Source organism: Rhincodon typus, chromosome 9 (genome assembly GCF_021869965.1).
Source record: "Rhincodon typus isolate 14 chromosome 9, sRhiTyp1.1, whole genome shotgun sequence".
NCBI lineage: Eukaryota > Metazoa > Chordata > Chondrichthyes > Orectolobiformes > Rhincodontidae > Rhincodon > Rhincodon typus.
The window spans coordinates 4,081,795-4,103,612 of record NC_063340.1 but is presented as its reverse complement, the minus strand read 5'-3'; the positions used below and the strand labels follow the sequence as shown (position 1 = coordinate 4,103,612).

Genomic DNA, 21,818 nt, shown 5'->3' with positions numbered 1-21,818 from the left:
ATTTAGATAAGTACATGAATAGGAACGGTTTGGAGGGATATGACTAAATGCAGCCAGGTGAAACTAGTTTAGTTTAGAAAAATGGTCGCTTAGACTAGTTGGACCAAAGGGTCTGTTTCCATGCTGTATAACTCTATGATAAAGCTTATTTCCATCAAAATTCTTGTCTTGATTACCCCACTGGCATCCAAAACTACCCTCCCTCACTATCATTTTAACACTGTTGCTGTCAACTATCCTGTTCAGCTCTATCAGACAGACAGCAGAATGATAACTCTTACTCTTGACTGTCAATCTCAGCTCTGCCTCTCCATGTTCACTCAGCCAGTTCTGTATCAGCCAGAATTAATTTTAAGAAGATGTAGGATGTGTTAAAAACAGAAAATTCAAGTTTTCAACAAGGAAAAAGTTCACAAAGATGTTACATTCTATCCATTCTCTGGTCTGCCTCAGAAATCTGGACAATAAATAAAGATTGCTGGAAGAAATTAGAGGCCCTATGAAATGCTAAGATATATGCTAAAAATTCCACATACTGAACTGAAGATAAATGAAGAGGTACTTGGATTTCTAAGCACACAAAGAGCTCTTAAAAAGTGACACCCTGTAAAGAAAATGTCAGTATATCAACCATTTCAAAGTTGAAAAGCTACAGAGAACTCCAAGATAACAAAGTGGAGGGTAGCAGAAAACGGAATAATGGCCATCACTGACTGGTCACAGATGAGCTTCAGTGAATGAGAGAGGTTGGCACAAGACAGATGAACATGACATACCATGACAACAGATCTCCAAAACAGGAGTGGCTACAAACAACAGCAAGATCTGTTTCTAATATGCTGGCTGCCTTCAATTTGAAATCGGTCACAGCAGTTCAAATTTGTTAGAGTGAAGGTCTGCCATTCAAATATCTCAGACTTAGAGGAGCAGGAAGACATCTTAGGGAAATGGGAAGACACTTCAACATGTCTTCTTCCTCCAGTTTGTGGTTCTTCTTTTATTGCATTTGAAAAGTAATTGTAAACAAAGTACAGTCCTGTTTCCAGACTGCAGCAAGAAGAATTCCTGCCTGTGATATTTGAACATGTCTCACTCTTCCTACTTCACTCAAGATATCTGTGCTGATTTTAAATCCTGCAGAGGCCATACAGAAAGAGAGGGAGCCTCAGCTGCTTGGTTGTCAGAGTGCCAAAGTATGAAAAATTCCTAGCAGCTGCTTCAGCTCCACCTCACCTCAGGTTTAACAGCCAAGATAGCAACTCATTCTCCAAACTCCAGACTTCACTCTAAACTTCTGTAGATGCTATCTGGCCAATCAAGCAGAGCAGTCACCATTCACACACAAGATTACTACTACTGCTAATGCTGCAGTTATTAGGTTCTCACCTGGCTTGTAAGCGTACAGAAAGTTACATTGTGATCTAGCTGTGCTCTTCGAACATTTCTCAAAGATTTCAGAGGTATGTTCCACACAATGAATTTCTATGAGCCGTTGCATAAGTAAAATGTATTCCTTGAAATGTGTGCGTGTGTGAAGGTCTGCTTTGTCTGAGCAGAAAGCATAGCTTGTGGTACAGCAAAACCTAAGCTATTCCTCTCTGTCTAATTGCAAAACAGTTAGCAATATTCAACAGTCAATGCAATCATCTGTTTAAGCAGTTTTTACATTAAACTGGAAAATCCACATCAGGTACTCATATTGTTATTGTCATCTAAGTGCCATTTCGTGGTTGTGCACTGTCTTTCCAATCACAGCAACAGTGGATCGCTGGGTTATTGGAGTTTCGGCTAAGCCAGTCTTTGATGCTGTCTAGAGGCTTCCATCACTGTCAGCCGCTTTATCTTTTACAGTTAATTCTTTTCATATCGGTTAGACACTTCAACACTTTTGCACAGATAACATGCCTGAAGAACTCCACTGTCTTCTTTTGACTATTTCAGAGATCACTTGTTCTTTTTGTCTTCCTCACTACTTCTTTATTAGTTCATTTCTCCGTCCAGGCTACCCTCATAATCCTTAAGCATGACATTTTAAGGCTATCCCACAGATAAGTAATCTACTGAAAATCAAAACAGTATTACCCAGTATCCAAGACATTTATTTAGCGAGTCCCTCACTATCAACATTCTGGGTGACTCTACTGAACAGAATGATAGACCAACCAGAAGCACACTGTGGCTACAAGATCAGCAAGGCAAGGTGTTTATACACAAGTAGCATTTAATTGCCTGATTCCTTGGAGCCTCTACACAACCTACGTGGCTCATGTTAAGACTATAATACAACACTCAACTAGATGTAACTTCAACAACAATTAAAGATTTCAATGTCCTTCAGGACAAGGGAGGTTGCTTTGATTGGCGCCTATGCCATTAAACTTAAGATTCACCCTTTCTAGCATTGTGCATACACCAAGCATGGTGTGCCAATTTACAGGAACTAACTAATCTCACTTTAACACCTGCTCTCAATTCTGCATGGGCAGGAACTTGTACGGTCAGAGAAACATCATTACCTATTAACCGCTAATGCACACACCAATCAGATCTGCATGTACATCATTCCTTCACCATTCCAGGGAAAAATGCTGGAATTCCCTCCCCTAAAACCACTGTAGAAAACCGAAGACCATGGCAGTTTAAAAGGAAACACTTCTTAGCACTTTCTTGAGGCAATGAGTGATAGACAAATACGCCACCTTTGTAGCATCATTTATGTCTAGAGAATAAGGCAAAACTATTCCATGAGTTTGCATTTTAAATCAAGTGATTGGTTGCTTTCCATTGGATTAAAATCAAAAGATGTTTTCATTGATAAGTAATAACATAGGCAACTGCAAAATGGAAAGATGCACCACAAAGCAGATAAAGACCTGACAAATTTGCAATTTATTGTCTGAGAGCAGCAAGGAGGTAATAGTAACAGAAGCTAGCAAACTAGCGGGCAAAGAAGGGCCTTTGCTAACAGCTAGCCTTCAAAGGCAGTGAGCTGGGACAGCCTTCACTAACACAAAGAGATTAGAAATGTTGGAGGATAGTTATAAACCGTTATGCTTCATGAAGTATGATAACCTACTGATGAGAAAAGCATGGTCTGTTCTTTATTTTTGATGACTATTTGAAGATAAGTTGTACAGACTGAATTGAGTAAGTTAGGTCAATGATAAGTTATTCTGTTATGATGTTGTTAGAGTGAAAGGAAGCAGCTGGCCCCAATTAAATGTTTTCTAGGTTCACCTTAGCAAGATTGGATCATAGAATGGCATAGCACAAAAAGCAGTAGCCCAGCCTATTGAATCGTTTTTTTTCTTTATTCGTTAACAGAATGAGGATGCTGCTGGCTAGGCAGCATTCATCCCTAATTGCCCAGAGGGCAGTTAAGAGTCAACCACATGTGGGTTTGGAATCACATGTAGGCCAGACCAGGTAAGGATGGTAGGTTCCTTCCCTAAAGGACATTAGTGAACCAGATGGGTTTTTCCTGACAATCAACAATGGATTCATGGTCATCATTAGACTCTTGATTCCAGATATTTATTGAATTCAAATTCCACCATCTGCTGTGGCGGGATTTGAACCCAGGTCCCCAGAATGTTATCTGGGTCTCTGGATTAACAGTCCAGCGATAATACCACTAGGCCATTGCCTCCCCAAAATCTGCATAATGTTAATTAAACATGAATTAAAAGGCAACTCACATTTGGATTTGGATGAAGGAACTGAAAGCATTGTTGCGAAGTTTGCAGATGACCTGAAGACAGGTGGGGGGACAGGTAATATTGAGGAAGTGGGGAAGCTGCAGAAGAATATAGATGGCTAGGAGATTGGGCAAAGAAGTGGCAGATGAACACAATGTGGGAAACTAAGAGGTTATGCACTGGTCAATGACTAGAGGCGTAGACTATTTTCTAAATGGGAGAGAATATTAGAGTAGAGATGTATTGCTGAGGCTGTACAATGCTCTGGTCAGACTGCATTTGGAATATTGTGAGCAGTTTTGGGCCCTGTATCTAAGGCAGGATGTGCTGGCATTGCAGGGGGTCCAGAGGAGATTTACAAGAATGATCCTGAGGACAAATGGCTTGTCATACAAGGAGCAGTTGAGGACTCTGGGTCCGTACTCGATGAAATTTAGAAGGATGGGAGTGGGTGGGGGGGTACCTCATTGAAACTTACAGAATAATGACAAGCTTAGACAGAGTGCGTGTGAAGATGATGTTTCCACTGTAGGCGAGACTAGCATGTGAGAACACAGCCTCAGAGGGAGAAGATGACCCTTTGGAATTGAGCGGAGGAGGAATTTCTTCAGCCAGAGTGTGGCGAATCTGTGGAATTCATTACCACTGAAGGCTGTGGAGGCCAAGTCACTGAGTGTATTTAGGGCAGAGATAGACAGGTTCTTGGTTAGTAAGGGAATCAAGGATTACAGGGAGAAGGCAGGAGAATGGGTTAAGAAACATACCAGCCATGATTGAATGGTGGAGCAGACTCGAAGTGCTGTATGGTCCAATATTCCCCAGTATTCATCCCACCTTCCATCAACTTCAGACCATCCAAAATTCTGCTGCCTATGTCCTAACTTATATCAAGTCTCATTCATGCCTATTCTTACTGATTTCCATTGGTTCATAGTTAAACAATGATTTGCTTTTTAAAAAAATTCTGATTCACATTTTCAAAACTTTCCATTAGTTCATCCCTTTCCATCTCTGTAACCTCCTTCAAACTCTAAACCTCTCCCCTAGCCCTAGACTTCTCCCTATTTCTGCATCCTCCTCTAGCCCCTGGACTCTTCCCCCGCCCCACCACCCCCTCCCCTGGCCGAGTGACCTCCTCCTGCCTTAAACTCTTCCCCATTTCTAACTCTTCCAGCCCCCATACCCCTATCTTAGTAACCTTCTCTAGCCCCAGACCTCACCCATCTCTAACCTCCTGCAGCCCATACATTTCTCCCTGTATCTGTAACATCCTCCTGCCCATACTCTTCTTTCACATCTAACCCCTCCCTCTCTCCTAAACCTCCCCCAACTCCTAGGCCCTTCCTTATCACCATAACTTCCCCACAGCTCTTTCAAACCTCCCCATCGCTATAAACTCCTCCAGCCTCACAACCCTGTACAATATCTGCACTCCTCTACTTCTGGCCTTTTGAGTGTTCTGATTTGAATTTCTCCACTATTGAAGGCCACGCCTTCAGCTACCCAAGCCCTTAGTTCTTCAATTTCTCCAGTAAACCTCACCTTGTCTCAGTCTCTCCTCCTTAAATTTTACCTCTTTGACCAAGTTTTCAGTATTGGTCCTATTATCTTCTAATGTGGTTCAGTTTGCTCTAAATTTTGCTCTAAAGCACTTCTGTGAAGCATGTTGGGGTGCTTCACTACATTGAAGGCACAGTATGAACAGAAGCTGTTGTTGTAACTGCGTCCTTAAGTTGCAATTGAAGATGACAACCCATGAACACCATTAATTCCAGAAAGCAACAACAGCCTATCTCATCACTAGAATAAACAAAACATCGGATCACAGTCTATGACAAGCAAGCAATTCCACAGTTTAGTTTGTATCAATGGGTAATTACCAATTCTTCCACTCAACATCAGTGTGGTTTAGTGACAGATAGATAAAGGCAGTACTGCCAGATAATGTGAAGCTGTTCCTAAATCAATATACCAAACATTATTTGCCAACCTCAATGGTCCTTGCATCTGAAAAGCACTCATTATGACCTCAGGATGTCTGAAAATGCTTCAATCAGGTCCTCCCCTGTTCATCTTCCAATAGCATCACAGATATGCTGGTCTCTAAATCATAAAGTACAGCTAGTGGTTGGTAAGGTAAATGGAATGTTACCTTATATTCCATTCCCCTGGCAATAAAAGGTAAGGATGATCTGTGACAATTGCACATAGCACTGGTGAAACCTTACCTGGAGTATTGTGTGTAGTTTTGCTGTCCTTATTGAAGGAATGATACAAATGCTTTACATGCAGTTTAGAACAGACTCATTTGAATTATACCTGTGTTGGGAGGGCAATCTTGGGAGTAAATATTGGACAGGCTGGGCCTCCATCCGCTGGAGTTTAGAATAAGAAGCGGTCTGATTTTTCAGGCTGGACGAAGGTTTGTAGTGGAGATCCCCCAGTGGTTAGTACTGACACCTTTGCCTTTTCTGACATATATTAATGATGTAGCTCTTTGTGGATAGGGACACAAAACTTGGAAAAATTGTATACAGTGGGGAAGACAGTGTAGAACATCAACATGTTGATGGGGTGGGCAGATAGGTGGTAGAAGTAGTTCAATACAGAGAAATGAGAGGAGATACACTTTGGTACAAAGATCTTGGAGAGACAGTATATTTGGTACAATTCTAAAGGACGTCCAGGAGTAGACAGACCTGGATGTATATGCACATAAGTTAATGAAGACGGTAGGTCAGGTAATGAAAGCAGTAAAAGTATACATCATTCTTGGTTTCATAAATAAGGGTGTACATTACAAAAGTAGATAGTTTATGATGATTTATAAATAAGACACTAGTTAGACCTCAGTTGGAATATTGTGTACCATTCTGGGTGCCTCACTACAGGAAATATGTGAATGCACTGCTGAGGTTGTACAAGAGGTTTATCAGAATGGTTGCAGGGATTGGACACTTGCGAGATAAGGAAAGATCGGAGATGTTTAGCCTGTCTTTCCGCAGAGAAGGCAAATCGGAGATCTGATAACAGTTTTCAAAAACTGAGTGGATACAGAGAAACAATTCCTGCTCATAAAAGGATTTAAATATGGAAGGCACAGTTTTAGAGTGTTTTGCAAAAAAACAAAAAAAAGTGAGGTGAGAAAAACCTTTTCCACACAGCAAATAGTTAGGGTACAGAATGCACGGCCTGCGGTGGAAGTAGGTTCAATTGAGGCATTCAAGAGGGCAATGGATGAGTATTTAAATACAAACGGTGTGTAGGGCAATGGGGGAGAAAGGCAGAAGGGTAGCATTAAGTTAAAGCTCTCACAGCAAGTGCAGACATGTTGGCCTGAATGGCCGCCTCCTGCACTGTAACGATCGAAACATTGAGGCGTGCAAGATCCCAAGAGGACTTGACAGGGTGGATGCTGAAAGGATCTTTCTCCTTGTGCAAGAGATTAGAACTAGGGCAGAGAGTTTAAAAACAAGGGGCACTCTATTTAAGACAAAGATGAGGATTAGGGTTGAGTGTCTTTGGAACTGTCTTTTTGAGAGGAGTGCAGATGGGATAACTGAATACTTTGGGGCAATAATCGGAACAGCTATGATCTTATTGAATGGTGGCACAGGGTAGAGGGGCCAAATGGCTGACACTTGCTTCAAATTTGTATGTTAACACAGGACCTTTTTAGTTGCATCTGAGAAGCCAGAAATAGCCTCAGTGGAAAATCCAACTAAGTGGCAGTTAAGTTGTCAATGGAATACTCTACCAAAGCATAAGATTTAAAACATTGATCCTCACAATGGCAAGTTTCCAAATCGGTTTCAAAACTATGAAGATGTTATTGTAGAACCTACAGCAATTTGATCTTTCTTTCCATGTGGAAACAGCAGTGACAGTATAACAGTGACAAAACAAATACTGTACGTTAATGATCAGAAGTTTAGATCTGCAGGCAGCAAAGAAGGTGCTTGACTCAACGGCCATAACGGATATTTCTGGACATAAAAGTAGCATTGCATCAAACAAGAACTCAATCAAGATTATCTACTGTTATTGCAACAAGCAAGTAGTCTGCAGTCATACCTTTTTTACTGACTGTCGAAGGATTTTGTATTTCTGTAGTAACTTGCAGCATCCAAGCTGGCAAGATTCTTTTTCTTTGTACAGTGTCCAATGGTGCTTGACCACTCTTCAGTTGCTCACTCTTTGACTTAAAGAACACAATATTGGTTTGGTTAACAAGGATGGGTCAGACTATCTCACAACCTATTTTAACATTTTGCCTCAAATGGATTTAGAGTACAGAAACATTACAACAGAATCCAATCACATCGTCTCTGGATAGTGACAGTCATTTCATTGTGATCAGGACCTAAAACTGTGACCAATTGATTTTTCCTGACTTATCAGCTGAACTGAAAGCACTGTTGCAAACTGAAGGTCCAAGGTGAGTTGCTAACCTATTTGGTTCAGCAGCTTACGAAATGACTTTACTGATACACTGTGATAGCCCAGAAGCAATCATTTCTAATGTTTGTTAGAAAGAATTTCTCTAGTTTACTTAGCAGTTGCTAAAAAAGTTTTAAAAACTTGACTAAGTTATCAACTTGTAAAGCCTAGTAGAAAAGGCAGTAAAAGACTACATCTTCATAATGTATTTAGAAAGTTTTCAGTTGTTTCTTTCGATTCCAAGAACCTTAAATTGATAGTTCAGGAAATCACACTTCAAGCTCGTCCATACTGAATTGGAGCAAACAATACTTTTGCGGATCACGTATATGATCCACAAAATTTCTCAATCTACAGTAGTTTTTGCATAATTGAAAATATTCATCTTAAGAAATCTGGAAGTAAGTGAAGGATTCAGAAGGTTTTAAGCAATGATTCAATCTGCATGTGTAGAGTGCATCTGCCATTCCAAAGTAGGGCGAGCTGAATGAAAGAATAGCCATTAAAGCCACCAGCATAAATGGCACAAATCCTCCAGACTCTTGATAGGAAGAAAAAGACTGGTATTTATATGATGTTTTTCATATCCATTGCAGTGTCTGTAGTAATCTGGAATCAGAGAACTGATGCAAATTGGGAATGACAATGAGCCAAGACAATCAAACCAGGGACAGTGGATAACTGGAAGTGAAGGTATTAAAAAGGACACCTTAGTTGAGTGTAAGTATCTGTGTTTCCTTTAAGTAACTGGCTGAAGTTTCACTATAATTTATTGATAATTTGCATAATGTGTAATGACCAAAAAGAAATAAAGTTTACAAGTTAAAATAAGTCACTGTGTAATAGCACTCAAAAATCAGTGTGATGTCCAAGTGAGGACCTTATCCTACTTCTTTGTCTTCATCAATGCGATGTAGGCATCGCTGGGTGGCCAGCATTTATTACCCATCCCTAGCTGCCATTGTTATAAATGGATGCATACACACACTGATTTTAAGGCAACAAGATCAACTTAATAAGAGTCCAAAACTCTTGTGCCTTCAGCTACATTCTAAAACCCACAATGCTCTTCTCCTCTTAACAACTACTCTTAAAACACACTCTGATCAAGCTTTGGTAACCTTCTGATGGTCTCCTTCTTTGACTCTGTACATCTTTGTCTGCTGTGCCTCTGAAAGTTGCTGGGTCAGTTTACAACACTAAAAGGTTCCATATAAAAAAGGTTCCATATAATTGAAAATTGTTGCTCTTGCAGCAATTATCTGCGAATTTGGTTAAGCAGCTGGCCATAGTTAAAAACTAGAATTAGATATAATAATTAAAATGAACTGGCAATGCTCTCTTTATACAACTCTTAAAAGATAATATCAGTGAATTCAAATTCATTCAATAAGTGACAGTTGCATTGCGAGAATTCCTATTTTACAAAAAAATCATAAAAATTGTTAAGGTTTCCATCAGAGAAAGAGGCACAGTGTTTGCGTTCTTTAATACATCATTCCTAAACTAACCAAGAAACTATGGGAAATACATATATTATTAAGTTATTTTATGGTTAACAAAAATCTTATACTAATCACGTGCATAATACCTGAGTAAAAATGTGTGTTTGGGCTGAAGTAAAGTGACAGCTTCTTTAAACAAAGGTCTACAGTACTCAAGTTACAAGCAAGTTAAATTAAATAAGTCAATTAAGAACAAACAGGACCATTTGGTTACAACTTTAAATTAAATGGATGGGGCGGCACAGTGGCTCAGAGGTTAGCACTGCTGCCCCACAGCACCGGGGACCCGGGTTCGATTCCACCCTCGGGCGACTGTCTGTGTGGAATGTGCACATTCTCCCCGTGTCTGCATGGGTTTCCTCAGAGTGCTCCAGTTTCCTCCCACAGTCCAAGGATGTGCAGGCTAGGTGGATTGGCCATGCTAAATGACCCCGTAGCGTTCAGAGATGTGTAAATTAGGTTATAGAGGGATGGATCTGGATGCTCCGAGGGTCAGTATGGACATGTTGAGCTGAAGGGCCTGTTTCCACACTGTAGGGATTCTATGATTTCACCCCCAAGTGGCTGTTCTTTTAGTGCAGGCCCGACATCAATAATCCAAACAGAGTCTTCTTTTTAGCCAAACCCACACACATATATACTTCCAGCAGAGAAAATAAAACAAAATCAATAGACAGCAATCAGCATTCAGAACCAGGAACTCAATCATTCACCTCCCCGGTCTGGGAGCCATGGCAAATTGTGACTGGCCAGAATGAGATACCCTTTTTTAACATCTTTGCACACTTCAATATTAACTTGCTTACACTGAATAATCCTACAGACCAAGTCAAAGGTTCACAGTAGTCTTGGTTCTAAAAGCCTCAGTCTGAATCCTAGAAGATTCCAGGGGGTTGAACCGGCCCTTCCTCAGCAGGTGCAGTGTAAAACTGGGGTTAGAAGATTATTCATTGGTTTAAAAGTTTAAACATAAAGTCTGCTAATTACATGACCCTTACCACATTCTGCAAGATGCCATTTGGTTCAATTGTGCAGGATTGCTGTCGGGAATAATCATCTGTTGTCAACGTTTCAGATGATGTAGTGGGTTTTTGAGAGAAACCCTGAGGTATATCTGGGCCTTCGGTGACATCCCCTTTCTCCTTACGCGAGCTTCCGGCAGGATTAGATTGCTCATCATCCTTAAAACTTGACAGATCGCTGTTTCTGCAATGCATTAAAACGTGGCACAAATACATTTTCATTGACGAAAGAAAAATCTTCTAGACATGAATCAAAAGTCTTATTTGAATTTGCTTGTCAATATATCAACCATTTTAGGTTTAAGTGTAACATGTGAATGTAAATTCCTTCTCATAGCTTGGTTCAATTTAATACTAGCTGCTCTCAAAAGACTATGGATTAATGAAGAGGAAGACAAACAGGAAGCTGGAAGACAGCAGGCCAGGCAGCACCTGGGGGAAAGGAGCAGTCAACGTTTCGGGTATTACCCTTCTTCAGGATTAATGAAGCCTATTTGAACAGAATATTTATACAGGTGTAACTAATTCAAGTTTATAAGTTTATAAATATCTATTTATTATCTCAAAGTGTATTTTAAATGTTCTCATACAGGTGCGAACCCGTATTGGTAATATATCGTTACGTAGTATATAACTGATTACAATTGCCACCAGAATATATATATTTCACTAACTCTTAGGGCCAATAGATCCAGGATAAAGACAAAACTGAAGGACAGAAAGAGGTTTAAGGGAAAGGAAAATGTCTGAGCCAGAAAGAAACTGTAAAGAATCATATTTAAGTTTACTTTTACAGAAGAAAAAACAATAACCTTACTGCATACTTATGTTCTACATAGGACAGAACTTCTCAAATACTGAAGCACAAAAACAATTATCAAGGACAATGATATACTAAATTTTCTCCATTGCATATCTTCCAGAATTCCGAAATGCAGAGGAATTTAGGTGTTCCAGTGCATCAGTCATGACAGGTTAGTGTGCAGGTACAGCACCTGATTATGAAGTCTACTTCATAAAGGGGTGACTTGATTGTAGTGAATATAATCCTGCATGGCCTCAACAAGAGTTCGCACAGAAACGATGTTTCCTCTTGTGCGGGGGTCCAGAACTAGCAAGCACGGTCTTAAAATTAGTGGGTTTTTCTCTCTCTCTCAAAAGGTGTGGAATTTTGGAACTGTCTGCCTCAGGTGGTGGTGCAGGCAGTGTCATTGACTATGTTTGAAACAGAGGTGGATAATTTCATGTTACATAAGGGAAATAAGGGTTAATCAGGAGTAGATGGCAATGTGGAATTTGAAGGACAAACATCTGGCACGATCTTATCGAATAGTGAAGCACGCTTGAAGAGCCGAATAGCCTGCTTCAGCTCCTATTTCATATGATTCTAAGCATTTTCATGTACAGAGCAAGTTTAAAACATATTCATCTATCAATTTATGGTAACTGTGAAAACAGCAATCAGTTTTCACACAAAAGTTGCTTAAGAAACAGACTATTCAACATGAGTTAGATGATTTATTGATCTAACTGTACAAAGTCATAGGTTAGCATGTTCACCAAAAATAACCATGGTAGCCTGTTATAATAGGGTTCAATATGCCTTGAATTTGCTTATTGCATGGGAGTGTCACAGCTCCCAAAGACCTGCAAATCTTTATCTAAATCCTCATTACTGTTACAAATAGGAAAAAGTAAGCATCTCCTTATTAACATGGCCCAGCTCAGCATTTCACTTTTAGGGCCCCAACATCTGATATATAGTAGGCTTCTACCATACTCTCAATGTCAGAATGTGAAGTCAAAGATTAAATAATGTTATCTTGTTAGCTTCCTGTGAAAACATCACGCCATTAATGTTGAATGTATCCAAAAACGTAGATATGATTAATGTTCATTTGCTATTGATTTAAAGATTATGTCACCTTAAGGTCTGGTCGAAGCTGGGGGAGATGACTTTGAATATATATTTGTCTGGCAGTAAAGAGAAAGAGTCTCCTGGGTTTAGCCAGTGCCATTTATCCTTAGCCAGGGGCAGAAGCTGGTGTCCACTTGATGACCGATAGAAGCATGGATTGGTATGTAACTGGAATAAAAAAAAGAGAGATGAGCAACACCTGACGCGCACTGACACCCTAACAATAATAGGTGGTCAAATAATGTTCTGTTTCACTCTCTGGGGTCCATAAAGGCTTCTCAGGAGGCCCACAAAATAGTTGATTCACCCTGTCACAGTTCACCTGCTGCTGAAATAACAGAAGCATGCTTCTGTTAGCTGCAATTGATTTATAAGACAAGATGTACAAGCTGGAGTTGGCCATTCAGCCTTAGAGCCTGCCTGGACCACCATTTGATAAGATCACGAATGATCTGATTGTAGTTTGAACTCCACTTCCTAGCCTGCCCATCTCACACCCATCTCCAATATTACTGAGTGGTCATTATTAACAGTTAAATGTCAAACTTGCATCACAATTGGTAAAAATTCACCAATCTGAATTACTGTTTCGTCAACCACAGATGTTGCCTGACTTGCTGAGTACTTCTTGCATTTTGTGTTATTATTTCTGGTTTCACATTGGTTTCTGAGGTTTCATTTTGAGAAACCTGTTCTGGCATTCCAACCATTTTATCATGAAAGCTGGACCATCTGTCTTCACAACAGCCATTGCAGAGAGAAGAGGTGACAGAGGAAATGGTGAGCCAGAACAGCTACTAGGAGATATCCTATTACATGTTCGTATAGGAGGAGGAGAAAGAGATTTGGGTCATGGAGTCATACAGCACAACAGACCCTTAGGGCCAATCAGCTCGTACCGACCATAATCCCAAACTAAACTAGTCCCACCTGGCTGCACTTGGCCCATATCCCTCCAAACCTTTTTTTAATTCATGTGTTTATCCAAATGTCTAAACATTGTAATTGTACCTGCATCCACCACTTCCTCTGGAAGTTCATTCCACTCATGAACCACTCCCTTTGTAAAAACTTGCCCCTCACGTCCTTTTTAAACCTTTCTCCTCTCACCTTAAAAATATGCCCCCGGTCTTGAAATTCCCCATCATAGGGAAAAGACACATGCCATTCACTATATCTATACTTTTCACGATTTTAAGAACCTCTGTAAGGTCACCACTCAATCTCCTACACTCCAGTAAAGAAAGTCCCAAACTCTCCCTATAATTCAAATCTTCCATTCCCAGCAACATCCTGGTTAATCTTTTCTGAACTCTCTCCAGTTTGATAATATCCTTCCTACAACAGATCGACCAGAACTGCATGTGGTATTCCAGAAGAGGCCTCACCAACGTCTTGGACAATCTCATCAGGACTTCCCAACTCCTATACTCAAAGGATTGAGCAATGAAGGCAAACGCCTCCTTAGCCACCCTGTCTACACGTGACGCAAACTTCAAAGAATTATGTATCCGAACCCCTTGGTCTCTGTCTTACAAAACTACCCAAAGCCCTACTTATACAACTCAAAGTCCTGCCCTTGTTTGTTTTACCAAAATGCAATACCTCACATTTATCCAAATTAAACTCTGTCTGCTACTCCTTAGCCCACTGACCTAATCGATCAAGATCTCTTTGTAATCCTAGATAATCTTCTTCACTGTCCACTTTACCACCAATTTTGATGTCATCCACAAACTTACTATGTCTTCTATATTCTCATCTAAATCATTTACATCAATGACAATGACAAACAAAACACAATCCCTGTGGAACACTGCTGGTAACAGGCCTCAAGTCCAAAAAACAACCCCACCACCATCACTATCTCCTGCCGTTTAACCAATTATGTATCCAATTGGCAAGCTCACCCTGAATTCCTTGTGATCTAACTTCACCAATTAGTCTACCATGTGGAACCTTGTCAAAGGCTTTACTAAAGTCCAAAGAAACAATGTCTATCGCTCCGCCCTCTTCAATCTTTTTGGTTACTTCCTGTGTTGTCTCTTTGCAGCTGAATGCTTTTCTGCTGTGCTGTTCACATACAAAGATTTTCATCATCTGCCCAGGAACCAATCAACACGTTGTCAGGCAGTCACCTCTTAATATACAATTCATAACGCTCCTGTAAGTTTTACTTTTAAAGCTGCAAACATCTTTGCACAATCTCCATGGCTTAAAACAATATCTTTTCCCATTTGGAGTCCATGGTCTAAAAGAAATTGGCCTTTACATTGACTATACCTGGAAACTGAAGTTGGACTCCTAAAGGTAGCAGGAGGGTTTTTGTAACTTGAAGATCAAATGGGATTGTGTGGTATACACTTCAGCTGCACAGGATTATGCTACTTCTTGGAGCAGTGAGATGGATTATTGATGGGAGAGAATAGCACCAGGACTCTGACTTAAAGGAAATGATAACGACAACTGGTTCTTTTACCTAATGTCAGCCCTTGGATCGGTCAAACCGCAGTTTATTACAGAACTCAGCACTAAATCATATCCTGAAAACGAGGAGCATCTTTAACCATCTGCCTAAGTGAAAAAGACAAAACCTGAAAACTTTGAAAGGAAAGAATTTCAAATCAACACTTAGTTCTAGCCAATCAGCTACAGAATCAAAGGTCTACCATCATTCTTCAGACATTGTGTTAATATCGCTAAAATAAAAATCAGAAGAATCAAACTTTTATAAAAGTTATTTTAAAAAATGATCTGATTCACTAATGCTGTTTTGGGAAGGAAATCTGCCATCTTTATCCAGCTTTGCCAACATGCGACTCCAGATCCAAAGCAATGTGGTTGACTCTTAAGTGCCCTCTGAAATAACCTAGCAGCCTACATGGTTCAAGGCAGTGACAGGTAGGTAACAAATGCTGTCTTTGCCAGCAACATTCACACCCATGAAAGAATTAAGAATGACCAAAATTTTGGGATCAGATTTCACAATGCCATCTTTCTTTCACGTAGCTGATTAGTTTCCAGTCACTGATAAATCAAGTTCTATTTTTCACAACACTGGCTTTGTGACTTATTTTAAACCGTGTTTGGGAAATTTTTTTCTGGAGTTTCAAATATTTACAATATGTCAAGTGGTATGGAAACAAATACCATCTTGCACTAATGGAACATGTTGTAGATCTACAAGAGTCCTGCAGTTAATAATGCAGAGCTTCTCAATATAAAAACAATCATGCTCATGTGCTACAGTTGCCAGTATTTACTTTGAAACAAATTTAAACAGACTGACACTTGAGAGAGGCCAGTCATCTTCATGCAGAAGGACTAAATGGTCATCAATTGGACAATGCTACCCATTTGCCATTAAGATATAAACTGAAGTGAAAAGAAGTGGATGATGGACACAAGTTTCATGAGTTACCAACAGTTAGAGGGCATGTTTAAGAGTTTAATTTCCTCACTTAACAAAATGTATAAATGTACTATAAAAAAATACAGTCTAAATACACCTGCTTAATCATTACCTTGCCTTCATTTGTCAATTTTCAGCAGAACCTTACAATATTAATAAAATCAGATTCACATTTTATTATTTTCAAAGTGGCCTAAATAATTAATTATTATTAGTTACTCGCTATCCTTCCAAAAATCCCAACCTGCATTTACACAGGAACACTGTAACATAAAACACACTTCCACAGGTCTAAAAGAATTTATATTAACACAATACTGCATTAAAACAGATTAAATCCCAAGGTTAAGAAGAGCATGAAGAACTGTCCTGTCATTTATATTTATGGCTTAAATAAATCCCACTGCAGAAAACTCTTGTTTTGTTTCTCCAGTTAATCTTAAACATGAAAAAGATAACAGTGATATAAAACAACAGTTGAACTGGGCTAACACTGTAAAATCTAATGTTATTTTCTGAAGGAAAAGTGTTAATTTGCCTCAATATATTTATAAATTTTATCTGTAGATTCTGCTGCAGAAACTCATACGCATACTTCTGTTCTTTCAAAATTCTGTTTTTCTAATATAACATTTTAATAATGCTGGGAATGCTCACGTCAGGTAGCATCTGTGGAGATAGAAACTGAATTAACATTTAAAGTGGGGGCAACCTATCATCAGATCCACCATTCGAATGTTCCGCAGTCAGTATCTAATTATCCATCCCTTAAACTTCGGTTGATCCAAACCTCTACTTTCTGTACCTCATAATAAGTACTACAGGTTACTTACTGACAGCCCTCTTCCTTCTTAGCTTAAATTAGCTCCTGATCCAGCAACAGCTTAACATTAAAATTGATATCTCATATTCAAATGCTTCCATGACATTCCTTTTCCCTATCCCTATCCATATAATCTCCTCCAGCCCCATGGGACAGAGATCCTTTCATACCTCCAACTGCAATCTCTTGCTCAGTTTCTACGTGAACATACAAATTGAAGGAATAGGCCATTCAGCGCCTCAAGCCTGGTCTACCTTCCAATAAGATCACGGATGATTGGATTGTGGCCTCTACTCCACTTTCCTGCCTACCCCAATACCCTTTGAATGCCTGGTTAGTCAAGAATCTATCTCTGCCTCCATCACACTTTGGGGAAGACAGTTCTGCAGACTTTCAACTCTTAGAAAAAAGTCTAATCTCCATCTTCAATGAGAGATCCCTTTACTTTTAAAGTGTGCCTTCCTAGTTCTTGTCTTTCCCACGAAGAACCTCCACCAGTCAAGTGCTCTCCTTTGCCCTGCACTGTTCGCAATCGTGGCCTTCAACTCAGTCAAAAGCCTGGCCTCCCTAATAGCACATCGCTACTGCAGCAGTGCAAGGCAGCAACTCAGCACCGTCTGTTCAAGGACAATTAGACGCCCACATGAACAAAATAAACAGAGAAACTACTGCAAGCAACCGTAAGTTCACTCCCTATCCCAACCCTGTCCTTGTTTAACATTTACGTCTTCTCAACCTGTTCCAAATCTCATGTTGCTCAGTGTTACGTCTTGTCTGATAACAGATCACATGAAGTGTCTTAGAATATTTCACTATATTAAAGACAATATACATGCAAGTTTTGTTGTAGTAGGCATTAAATACAAGCTGTTGCTATAGCAAATGTAAAGTTCTACTCAAATGTGGTTTAGATGTTATTTGAAACTAGTTAAAAATATGGCCAGATTCAAAAGTAGTGTATCTTTCTTAAAATTAATAGGAGCTAGCTGCCCTCTACCAACAATCTGGTGCAAAACACCTTGCAGAACTTGATTTTACATTCTAGCTGAGAATTCTATTTCTCTTTCCCAAGTAATACACATATTTTAAATAATCAGATTCACACATAACGATTACAATATTTGTGGAAAAAACAAATCAGTGACTTCATTAAATACAGGAAGAATTTTATTTGTGTGTTTAAATTTAACAGGGTTCAGTGCATTCTGCACAATGGATACCAAAGTCTAAAATGACACATCTTTAAAGCACATTTTTAATGATTATAAGTCAAAATTTTCTTCACCTCGTGTTGGGAACAATGCAGCTAATAGAGTCACACAGATGTACAGCATGGAAACAAACCCTTTGGTCCAACTCGTCCATGCCAACCAGATATCCTAGATGAATCTAGTCCCATTTGCCAGCATTTGGCCCATATCCCTCGAAACCCTTCCTATTCATATACCCATCCAGATGCCTTTTACATTTTGTAATTGTACCAGCCTCCACCACTTCCTCTGGCAGCTCAATCCATACATGCACCACTCTCTGCATGAAAAAAAGTTGCCTCTTAGATCCCTTTTAAATCTTTCCCCTCTCACCTTAACCCAACACCCTCTAGTTTTTGACTCCCCGACCCCAGGGAAAAGACCTTGGCTATTTACCCTATCTATGCTCCTCATGGTTTTATAAACCTCTACAAGGTCACCCCTCAGCCTTCGACGCTCCGGGGAAAATAGCCCCAGCCTGTTTGGCCTCTCCTTATAACTTAAAACGTCCAACCCTGGCAACATCCTTGTAAATCTTTTCTGAACCCTTTCAAGTTTCACAACATCCTCCTCACAACAGGGTGACCAGAACTGCACAGTATTCCAAAAGTGGCCTAACCAACACCCTGTACAACTGCAACATGATTTCCCAACTCCTTTACTCAATGCACTGATAATAAAGGCAACCATACCAAATGCCTTCTTCACTATCCTATCTAGCTGCAACTCCACTTTCAAGGAACTATGAACCTGCACTCCGAGGTCTTTTTGCTGTAAACGTTTTTTAACCCTCTTCTAGTTAATGGCCCTCAGACATACTATCAACTTTGCCCAAGATAATATTTGGTCAGTATAATTGCCATTCTGCTGAAGATAAACAAGTTACAATTTTTAAACATTTGGCAGAGAAAGACACACACACAAACATATAAAAAGAGCTACATTTTCTGCAAAAATCAGTTTTGTGTTTTGGGACTAAATTCTTTGCTGTCTCATTTAGATAATAAATTATCATCATAGTGATGAGCAAAAGCTTCAATAAATGTGACAAACTTTCAACACGTCACTTTCATACATAATAAACAAAGGACTGAATAATTATCCATAGAATCTATCACAGCATTAAATCTCTATTCAAAAGCTGAGAAGTTAGAATGACTTTCTCATCTCAAAGACTGGGATCCCAGCATTCTGTGTCGCTAAATGTATTACAGAAAACCCACTTTTCACCTTCCAGTATGCTCGAGCCATTGTATGCATTCAGAAATTAATAGACCCAAATTAACCTTTGCTCATCATTATAGATATTTCTTTCCATTATTCATTTGTGTGATGTGGGCATCCCGGCTAGACCAACACTCATTGTCCATTCTTAATTATCCTTGAGAAGGTGCCTTCTTGAACTGCTGCAGTACATTTTGGGATCGCTACACCCAGAGTACTGTCAGCAAGGTATTTCTAGTATTTTGACCCAGTGACAGTGAAGGTGAATCCACAGGTACCAAGAGATGCACTTGAAATCGGTGGAGTCAGAATTTGTAAAACACTCAAATATGAATTGTGCCTTTGTTTTTATTAGACCAATAAGGACTGACACACTATGTATCTCAATATCACAGAATAGGAATAGCCCCATAAATGTTCCCACGTGAACGTGGATCTAATAAAATCCAAAGTAGCTTCCATAGAAGCTAAGTCATAAAATGAAGCATATCAAATGACAATGCATGTCCTGTAATTCCAAGCCATCTCAGAAACCGGATGGCATGGCGGCTCAGTGGTTAGCACTACTGCCTCACAATGCCAGGGACCTGGGCTCAATTCCACCCTTGGGTGACTGTCTGAATGGAGTTTGCACATTCTCCCCGTGTCTGAGAGTGTTTCCTCCGGGTGTTCCGGTTTCCTCCCACAGTCCAAAGATGTGCAGACTAGGTGGACTGGCTGTGCTAAATTGCCCATAGTGCCCAGTGATGTTTAGGTTAGGTGGGTTAAACATGGGAAATGCAGCAGTAGGGGAATGGGTCTGGGTGGGATGCTCTTTGGAGGGGCAGTATGGACTTGTTGGGCCGAATGGCCTGTTTCCACCCTATAGGGATTCTATGATGAAGATTGTAACCTGCTACACCCAGTAATCCAAAACAGAATGCCATTTAAAGGACTAACTAAGCCTAACTCTAATCCTTTAGAGATTAGATAAAAAACCTGACTACAGGTATAAACTACTATCTGTATTTGCAGAAGTTACACTGTTCAGGTAGAAATCTACTCACTGGTTTGATGCGTAACTTCTCATCAACCACTTCGAGGAGACCATGATTCCTGGACACTCGCTTATCGGAAACCTGCAAATGAAAGAATCCATCAAAAGAGTTACTTACTATTACAACAGCATTGGATTTTCCTATTTGAATGCTACAATCCCTTCCTGAAGAATAGAGTGAACCAGAGCAGAAAATTTGTCAGACAGGTAAGACGAGCAAAGAAATGCCATGAGAGGAGACAAATGATAAATTGGGAAATATGTGGGTTCAGGGATTGGCAGTGGTAATGCCCCCATAATTTTTCTCTGTTGTGTGGTTTTGTCCCTTTAAGATTGCGACACATCCAACTTACGGGGAATGTTGGTTGTACGCACCACATTCCTAATTGCTGCAGAGCCCCTGGGCAATTTAGCGGGAACATGGCAAGAGGAAGGAAGCCTGATCACTGAACAGACACTCTCAAATTCAGCAACAATAAGCTTGCAGTTTCCTCACCTGTTGTTAGAGATGAAGGTGCAGGCAGAGAGGTTCAGGGAGACAACACTGGAGAGAGATGGACTGGAGATTTATCTTCACTTTCCAGGATGATCCTGGAGTAAGGAGAGCCCATTCTGACAATGATTGATGTTGTATAATCAGATTAGAACAAGAAACAGCTATGCCAATAAACATGCTTTGGACTACAGAAAGGTGGTAAAAACTCAAGTAAAACCAGAGGGAACAATTAAGATCAGACACATTGATGGGTCTTCTGGTGGACAAAGTTATGAAACATGAAGTTGAGAACGACTCAGTGATTGCAGATGCGTGAATTGTTGGGATCTGGCAGCTGGGAGAGATTTTTGTAAGTGTGTGCAACAAAGGAAGTGGGATTGAAAAGGACTAGTTATAATAGAAAAAATAGAGAAAGTTCAGCAGGTCTGGCATCACTGCGGAGACAGAAACAGAGTTAATGCTTCAGTGCAGTATGACTCTTCTTCCGAACAATAACCTCTTTTCTATTCACAGATGCTAATGAGCCTGCTGAATATTTCCAAGATTCATGGTTCAGTTTTCATTCTGATCAGTTATATTTTTACAAGTGGCCACTCTTAAAGAGTAGAGAATGACAGCAAATTAGCCAGGAATTCCAAAATATTCTATCGGAGACAAAGGCACTCAGAAGATGGGCTGAGACTGAAACTACTAATGCTACAGAGGTGAAACCGTGCAGCATTTGTTGAGGACAGAAACTGAGATCAAAAGGTCAACTCTGAATCTACAGGAGACCATGGTTGTGCACCTAGATTGAGCCAGAGATCCAAAGCTGGCAGCAGAAGGCTTCAAGTTTGAGCTTAACGTCTTTAAGCTTATGAGAAGGGTTTTTTAAGGGCAGATGTGGAGGAGAGGTTTTCTGAGTTTTGGTCTTCCCAACAAATGAGTTACAAATGGTTGGAGAAGGGATGGGGGTGGGGGTGGTGAAGGGGTGGGGGTGGTGAAGGGGTGGGGG

At 40.0% G+C, this 21,818-nt stretch overlaps 1 protein-coding gene across 4 annotated transcripts in view; it reads right to left on the bottom strand.

Moving 5' to 3' along the window:
- Positions 1 to 21,818, bottom strand: part of aplf (aprataxin and PNKP like factor) — a 229,812-nt gene that overhangs the window by 54,787 nt on the left and 153,207 nt on the right. For all 4 annotated transcript variants that reach the window (XM_048601430.1, XM_048601433.1, XM_020516088.2 and 1 more), the window contains exons 2-5: positions 20,339 to 20,410; positions 12,591 to 12,751; positions 10,642 to 10,849; positions 7,773 to 7,899 (exon numbers count right to left, since the gene is read on the bottom strand). In XM_048601430.1, coding sequence (XP_048457387.1) covers positions 7,773 to 7,899; positions 10,642 to 10,849; positions 12,591 to 12,751; positions 20,339 to 20,410 — 568 coding nt within the window. The remainder of the gene's footprint in view (positions 1 to 7,772; positions 7,900 to 10,641; positions 10,850 to 12,590; positions 12,752 to 20,338; positions 20,411 to 21,818) is intronic.